General features: G+C 48.2%; 1 protein-coding gene across 2 annotated transcripts in view; it reads right to left on the reverse strand.

Moving 5' to 3' along the window:
* Window positions 1–7,855, reverse strand: part of LLGL1 (LLGL scribble cell polarity complex component 1) — a 380,653-nt gene extending 372,798 nt beyond the window's left edge. Inside the window, exon 1 of one of the 2 annotated variants that reach the window (XM_078665185.1) lies at window positions 7,624–7,855. In XM_078665185.1, the coding sequence (XP_078521311.1) occupies window positions 7,624–7,707 (84 nt within the window). In that variant the 5' untranslated portion in view covers window positions 7,708–7,855. The remainder of the gene's footprint in view (window positions 1–7,623) is intronic. The other variant, XM_078665184.1, reaches the window with a different exon arrangement.
* Between the last annotated feature and the right edge of the window lie 322 nt (window positions 7,856–8,177).

Genomic DNA, 8,177 nt, shown 5'->3' on the forward strand with positions numbered 1-8,177 from the left:
GTGCGGGAGGCAGGTTGGTGACGTGAGGCGGGCACTCCTGGCTATGGCGTAACGGAGGAGGCGGGTGGGCTCCTCAGTGTAAACACGCTCTCTGCTCCTGCTTGCAGCTCATCGTGACACCGTGCTGTTCCCTGATCCACCGCGCTAGAAAGAAAGCTTCATGCGTGGCTGTGCGAGGACGACTATGTTCTGCTGCCACAATAGCAAGCTTCCCAGTCGTGCTGAGCCTACGCTACTCTAGTAGCTGTCATCTTCCTCGTGTCAGCATTACAATAGGCAGGTTTATTTGCCCAACTAACTGTATCTGGCATGCTGGGACTTGTAGTTTTATTTTTGCTCTATAATTAGTTCTAGCTATAATTCCCAACATGCTTTGTGGTTACCTGCAAGAACAGCACAATCATAAGTTTTCCCCCTCGCCGTTGGGGAAGTTGCCAACAGTGGAGTGGACTTATCATACCCGACTTGACATACACATTACGCATGTTTATATATTATTTCAATTTTTTTGACAAATCACTGACTTAACACTATCGTTCTATTTCTAGGTTTTCAGAATATTTTCCTACCCTGTCATTAACATGATTAACAATGGAAACAACCCCTAACCCGCTGTCCGTGTGCCCTTCCACCCCAAGGAGGTGAACTGGAGGGAATATGAGAGCAGTCTAAGAGAGCAGGGTTAATTTGTAGGCAGAGAACACTCCAGCCCTCATCGCCTTGTTTTCATCCCCCTTCCCACTCTCTGGTACAGTACCCAGCTCCCCTCGAGGGCTGGTATTCATTCCCCACCCCCGTCATACAGTAGCCTTATCTCAGATCACTTCCCTCCTTTCAAGTTCCCCATTGGACTCTTGTTTTCTCCTCTCTCTGTAACTTGACCTCCCCTATGAATAAGGGATTTATTAACACCTCATTAACTTTCCACTTAAACTTTCACTCCCCCCTCCCACTCACCTGGGAGTGGAGAGTGCATAGGGAGTGCAGAGTGCATAGGGAGTGCAGAGTGCATAGGGAGTGGAGAGTGCATAGGGAGTGGAGAGTGCATAGGGAGTGGAGAGTGCATAGGGAGTGGAGAGTGCATAGGGAGTGGAGAGTGCATAGGGACTGCAGAGTGCATAGGGAGTGCAGAGTGGGGAGTGGAGAGTGCATAGGGAGTGCAGAGTGGAGAGTGCATATGAAGTGTAGAGTGCATAGGGAGTGAAGAGTGCATAGAGAGTGAAGAGTGCATAGGGAGTGCAGAGTGCATAGGGAGTGCAGAGTGGAGAGTGCATAGGGAGTGGAGAGTGCATAGGGAGTGGAGAGTGCATAGGGAGTGGAGAGTGCATAGGGAGTGCAGAGTGGAGAGTGCATAGGGAGTGGAGAGTGCATAGGGAGTGGAGAGTGCATAGGGAGTGGAGAGTGCATAGGGAGTGGAGAGTGCATAGGGAGTGGAGAGTGCATAGGGAGTGGAGAGTGCATAGGGAGTGGAGAGTGCATAGGGAGTGGAGAGTGCATAGGGAGTGGAGAGTGCATAGGGAGTGGAGAGTGCATAGGGAGTGGAGAGTGCATAGGGAGTGGAGAGTGGAGAGTGCATAGGGAGTGGAGAGTGCATAGGGAGTGGAGAGTGCATAGGGAGTGGAGAGTGCATAGGGAGTGGAGAGTGCATAGGGAGTGGAGAGTGCATAGGGAGTGGAGAGTGCATAGGGAGTGGAGAGTGCATAGGGAGTGGAGAGTGGAGAGTGCATAGGGAGTGGAGAGTGCATAGGGAGTGGAGAGTGGAGAGTGCATAGGGAGTGGAGAGTGCATAGGGAGTGCAGAGTGCATAGGGAATGGAGAGTGCATAGGGAGTGGAGAGTGCATAGAGAGTGGAGAGTGCATAGAGAGTGGAGAGTGCATAGAGAGTGCAGAGTGGAGAGTGCATAGGGAGTGGAGAGTGCATAGGGAGTGGAGAGTGCATAGGGAGTGGAGAGTGCATAGGGAGTGGAGAGTGCATAGGGAGTGCATAGGGAGTGGAGAGTGCATAGGGAGTGGAGAGTGCATAGGGAGTGGAGAGTGCATAGGGAATGGAGAGTGCATAGGGAATGGAGAGTGCATAGGGAATGGAGAGTGCATAGGGAGTGGAGAGTGCATAGGGAGTGGAGAGTGCATAGGGAGTGGAGAGTGCATAGTGCATAGGGACTGCAGAGTGCATAGGGAGTGCAGAGTGGGGAGTGGAGAGTGCATAGGGAGTGGAGAGTGCATAGGGAGTGTAGAGTGGAGAGTGCATAGGGAGTGAAGAGTGCATAGGGAGTGCATAGGGAGTGAAGAGTGCATAGGGAGTGAAGAGTGCATAGGGAGTGAAGAGTGCATAGGGAGTGAAGAGTGCATAGGGAGTGAAGAGTGCATAGGGAGTGAAGAGTGCATAGGGAGTGAAGAGTGCATAGGGAGTGAAGAGTGCATAGGGAGTGAAGAGTGCATAGGGAGTGAAGAGTGCATAGGGAGTGAAGAGTGCATAGGGAGTGAAGAGTGCATAGGGAGTGAAGAGTGCATAGGGAGTGCAGAGTGCATAGGGAGTGCAGAGTGCATAGGGAGTGCAGAGTGGAGAGTGCATAGGGAGTGGAGAGTGCATAGGGAGTGGAGAGTGCATAGGGAGTGCAGAGTGGAGAGTGCATAGGGAGTGGAGAGTGCATAGGGAGTGGAGAGTGCATTGGGAGTGGAGAGTGCATAGGGAGTGGAGAGTGCATAGGGAGTGGAGAGTGCATAGGGAGTGGAGAGTGCATAGGGAGTGGAGAGTGCATCGGGAGTGGAGAGTGCATCGGGAGTGGAGAGTGCATCGGGAGTGGAGAGTGCATCGGGAGTGGAGAGTGCATAGTGCATAGGGACTGCAGAGTGCATAGGGAGTGCAGAGTGGGGAGTGGAGAGTGCATAGGGAGTGGAAAGTGCATAGGGAGTGGAAAGTGCATAGGGAGTGGAAAGTGCATAGGGAGTGCAGAGTGGAGAGTGCATAGGGAGTGAAGAGTGCATAGGGAGTGAAGAGTGCATAGGGAGTGCAGAGTGCATAGGGAGTGCAGAGTGCATAGGGAGTGGAGAGTGCATAGGGAGTGGAGAGTGCATAGGGAGTGGAGAGTGCATAGGGAGTGGAGAGTGCATAGGGAGTGGAGAGTGCATAGGGAGTGGAGAGTGCATAGGGAGTGGAGAGTGCATAGGGAGTGGAGAGTGCATAGGGAGTGGAGAGTGCATAGGGAGTGGAGAGTGCATAGGGAGTGGAGAGTGCATAGGGAGTGGAGAGTGCATAGGGAGTGGAGAGTGCATAGGGAGTGGAGAGTGCATAGGGAGTGGAGAGTGCATAGGGAGTGGAGAGTGCATAGGGAGTAGAGAGTGCATAGGGAGTAGAGAGTGCATAGAGAGTGGAGAGTGCATAGAGAGTGGAGAGTGCATAGGGAGTGCAGAGTGCATAGGGAGTGCAGAGTGGAGAGTGCATAGGGAGTGCAGAGTGGAGAGTGCATAGGGAGTGCAGAGTGGAGAGTGCACAGGGAGTGCAGAGTGGAGAGTGCATAGGGAGTGCAGAGTGCATAGGGAGTGCAGAGTGCATAGGGAGTGCAGAGTGCATAGGGAGTGCAGAGTGCATAGAGAGTGCAGAGTGCATAGGGAGTGCAGAGTGCATAGGGAGTGCAGAGTGCATAGGGAGTGCAGAGTGCATAGGGAGTGCAGAGTGCATAGGGAGTGCAGAGTGCATAGGGAGTGCAGAGTGCATAGGGAGTGCAGAGTGCATAGGGAGTGCAGAGTGCATAGGGAGTGCAGAGTGGATAGGGAGTGCAGAGTGGATAGGGAGTGCAGAGTGGATAGGGAGTGCAGAGTGGATAGGGAGTGCAGAGTGGATAGGGAGTGCAGAGTGGATAGGGAGTGCAGAGTGGATAGGGAGTGCAGAGTGGAGAGTGCATAGGGAGTGCAGAGTGGATAGAGAGTGGAGAGTGCATCTCCTCTACTTCTCTTCTATGGACACTTGTACTTCTTCTACTTCTCCACCAGCACAGTGTGTGCTTCCACTCGCCCGTGGCACTGGAGACTGAAGCACATCCTTCTTAGGGTGACAACCGTCTAGCTGGTCATTATGGACACACTTTCCAGTTCTGTACTTTTATGTGATCACACTATGCATTATGGGGGGTGTAGTGTTGTTTTGATTCCATTAGAACACAGCTGAAAACAATGATTTGTAGATAAAAACTCTAGTCCCACTAAATCTTGGAAGTGCTTATTCACACACACACACATGCATGCACGCACATATGCAAACACACTCTCTCTCCCTCAACAGGTGCACTACCTCCTCACAAGCACGGACAGCAAGCGTCGCCTTAATGTGCCACCCCAGCACGGTTTAACCCCCTCAGCTGTCAATTGGCCGTCTGTCACGTGACACCTGCAGACCAGACTCTGATTTTCTTCAGTGAAATCCAGTAGGGTACAATAGGTCTTACATTTGCAAGAGATTAAGCTGTTGGCAATGTAAATGACAATGCCATTTATTTATCTGTTTTCAAAACCAACACATAAATAAAAATTTTGTCATTTACAATGCCAATAGCTCTAACTTTGGCAAAGGCGAAACCGTTGCATTGTAAATGCTTGTTAAATGCAGTTGTCAACTCAACCTAATGACAGATCTTAAAGATGATCAGATGCTTCTCTTAATATTGAAAGAAGAATGTCAGGGTCTTAGAGGGCGGTACTCCGTTTTTCAGAGGTGCCTAGAACTAATATCGCTTCAACTTTCCTGCCATTCATCACAATTTCAATGTTGGGAGCAACTCCGTCTAAAACGTTTAACCCCATTCAGGGAGGAATAAGATTAAAAAACGGTGATGCTTGCATGATTACTTGCAAAAGTGGGAGTGTATGCAGTGTTATCAGCATTTACTTGTAAATTAATTTGGACTTGTGATTCTGGTCACATGTAGGGTTCGAGAAGTGGCAGGCATTGAGAGGAGCAATACGGTAAAACACACCATTTACTGCACTTGATGAGTCAGCCAAAAACTTCAACTTGTTGGACGAAAATATGAGGAACTGGTTTACTCTATTGGGTTGTTTCCAAGATTACAATCCAAGTTCTCTGCCAAATTTCTGATATTTAAACTAAACTGTACAATTTATTATATTGTAGTAGTCCCACTGCATCTGTGTTGCTGGATGCTTGCTTGAATCTATGGCTACGGGAAGGTCTACCGTTAAGTTTGACAGGGTTAGTTTAGGTAGATTCTCAAAAGGTCTGGAAACGGAGAGGCAGTTATGTAAGAAGACCTAATTTTGGAAGATTTTGTTCATACATGGGATTGGGAAGCCGAACTCTGGAGCACATAATCAATGCCATAACTGAGATCTTCAGCGTTAATGGTCTATTCAACACGTGATAAACAATATGTATTCTCAATTAAACATATAAAAATAGAGCTCCAAGTAAGGTACTGGACAGCCGAGGCTACTGACATTTAAACCAGAAAACAGACTTTTTCCAGTGATATTTTACAGATAATACTTACGGCATAATAAAAATAATGTATTTGATTTTTTGATACCTCCATTGTTGCTTGGATCTGCTCTACCACCACAAACAGCACCTGTACCAGCCAATCACTGACTGGACCATCTTTTACAAACATACCCAACAGCGACCTGGTTGGGAAAACCTGCTCATTTGTAAGACATGCATGCAAACAGAACTTCCCACAAATTCCAAAGCACTATTACATACTTGCGGTGCCTGTCACAAAATCATCAAGCTAACCCTTGTTCTTGAAGGCGCACAAGACTCACTTCATACACTGCACTTCTTCATTAAATAAAAAAAGCAGAGAGGCAACAAAATACCCAAATCAAAGTTACTGCTTTCCAATGAGGGGGTTGTGTTGTACTTTTATGAAACGCAGTAAATTATTTGCGATTAAATCTTTTCTGGTACAGTGCTAGATTTGATAACTTTGCACTAAGACAATTCTATTTAGGAACACATATCTATAGAGTGAAAAGCAAGCCTTGTGGAGCATTGAAAGAAGCAAACCCACTAAGCAAATAAGCTCTTTAGAGCAGCCTAAAATAAAAAAATAAAAACACAGAAACAAAGCAAGCCTTTTAAATCAACTGAGAGACAAATATTTCTGAGCAACCAAGAACAAGACAAGCCACCTTGCGTAGCCAAAAAGAAAACAAGCAAGCATAACAGAGGAGCCGAACAAAGAACGAAGACTTCTAGACACCTGAAAAGAAATGGACTACAACAGTCAGAAGACAAAGCAAGTTGGTTAGATCAGACGACAAGAAATGTAAACTTACAGATATAAAACCAAATCTTCTAAAGAAGAAAGTAAGCGTTCAGAAAAGCAACGCAGCACTCATAAGCGATTCCAAAACAGAATTCGTTCTCACGGGGCTCCCATTCGCCTTTTCTGTAGCCAAATACCAAGTACCTTCAGAGCAGCAATCATAGTCTTAGAGAAAAATCAAAACAGTAACATTTATTCCCAACACAGCAGATTTGGAGCAGGGCAGGGGCGGTTGGGCCAGTTCCACGGAGGGGCTGAGGCGACGCAAAGGTTCCCAACATGTTGAGATCGAAACCCTGGAGGCAGAGAATTTCTGAATTTTGTGAATGATGGGGGGGGGGAGGAAATCGGAGTTAGTTAATAACTATTGTGTTAAGAGTTAGAGCCCCAAAAATAGAAAAGAAATATCAAACTACACATGCATCCTTCCATTTCATCAACAATTGTGGAAGATTTGGAAATGTAAAAAAAATTCAACAAAATTAATTGTAATTAAAAATTGACAAGCGCATCTTTTCATTCAACTGCACTTGGGCTGCACTGCTGATTCCCTCCAACGACACTGGATAATCTTTCGACCATACTCATTGTACGCCCTTCCGTAGACTGAATGTTTGCAGAAAAACAATAGACAGCTTTCATCTTTCACAGCAACTAACCACAAAACATTTTCTTACTGAAGCAGCAGGAGGGCTGCATTCAGTGTGTGTGTGTGGGGGGGGGGGGGGCACTCACTGTGGTTGGGGTGTGTTTTCCGTGCATGTTTTGCAGGCTCCCTGCGACGTGCATACAATCATTTATGAGCGGAGGGAAAACTGCAACTGAGGGTCGAGTAACCCTGTGCAAGACCCTGCTAGGAGCCGGCTGGAGAAAACAGAACTAGGGTGGGCTGCCTGTTGATAACAATGATCAGAATCAAAGAGTTTGTAAGGGGTGCAAACGAACCGACAGCAAAGAGGGGAAAGACGGAGAGGTGATGTTGTGATGAAGTGACCAGCTAGAACTTGGGGGAAGAGGGGCTATTAACACCATCGAGAACATGGCAGAGTGTAGTGCTGAGAAGCCAGGGGAGCCGGGCGGTGAACAGCAGCAAATAAAGTTGTGCGAGTAGTCGTGGGGCAGAGACCCGAAAGCAGAAAGAACTTGGTAGGGAGTGAAGTAACGGTGGACATAATTAGGGTTGGGATCTGCGATGACCAGGGACAGAGGGAGTATTGCACTGCCGAGCAGAGACAGCTACGAAGACCCATACACGTTGTTCTGCCACGGCATCTCAACCCCAAAACCCTTCCTCCTCGTTTTGCGCCCCACGTCACCTTCATGTCTCGTTTACACTCACCTTATTGAATGCAAACAGCTCCTGCTTAAGTCTTTCCCGCTGCGGGTCCTGTCCCCCTTGCCGCCTGAACCTGAATTTCATCATCTCGACAAACGGATCCAACAGCTGTACGAGCGCACAAACCAAGCCCCAGAGCCGGCCCTAGTGCCGCATCCCCGGCGCACACAATAAGCTCCAGGCAGCAGCGTACTCAGCCCGCACCCGCGGCTCGCGAGCAACTTGATCCACAAACGCAGCTGAGTGACAGACCACTCAACCAATCACATGAGTCGGCGGGGCCTAGAGGGAGACAATGACAAACATGAGCACACACACTGTAGAAACATCTAAAAGGCTAGACCGAGGCAGTAGCATAATAACGTCATGGCGGTGGCCATCTTAGCGTTCGGAATCCTCTCACATAAATAATTGCCCAATGGGGAATATGGTGGGCGTGGCTTCCAGGCTTTAACAGCTAGAGTGTTAACTGTTGGGTCCTCAAAGTGCTAGTCCTGACCGCCATTCTTCTCCATTTTCCCACGCTGCATGCTGAGTTTGTTGCACGAATTGGCACT

This window comes from Lissotriton helveticus, chromosome 10 (genome assembly GCF_964261635.1).
Source record: "Lissotriton helveticus chromosome 10, aLisHel1.1, whole genome shotgun sequence".
In the NCBI taxonomy this organism is placed as follows: domain Eukaryota; kingdom Metazoa; phylum Chordata; class Amphibia; order Caudata; family Salamandridae; genus Lissotriton; species Lissotriton helveticus.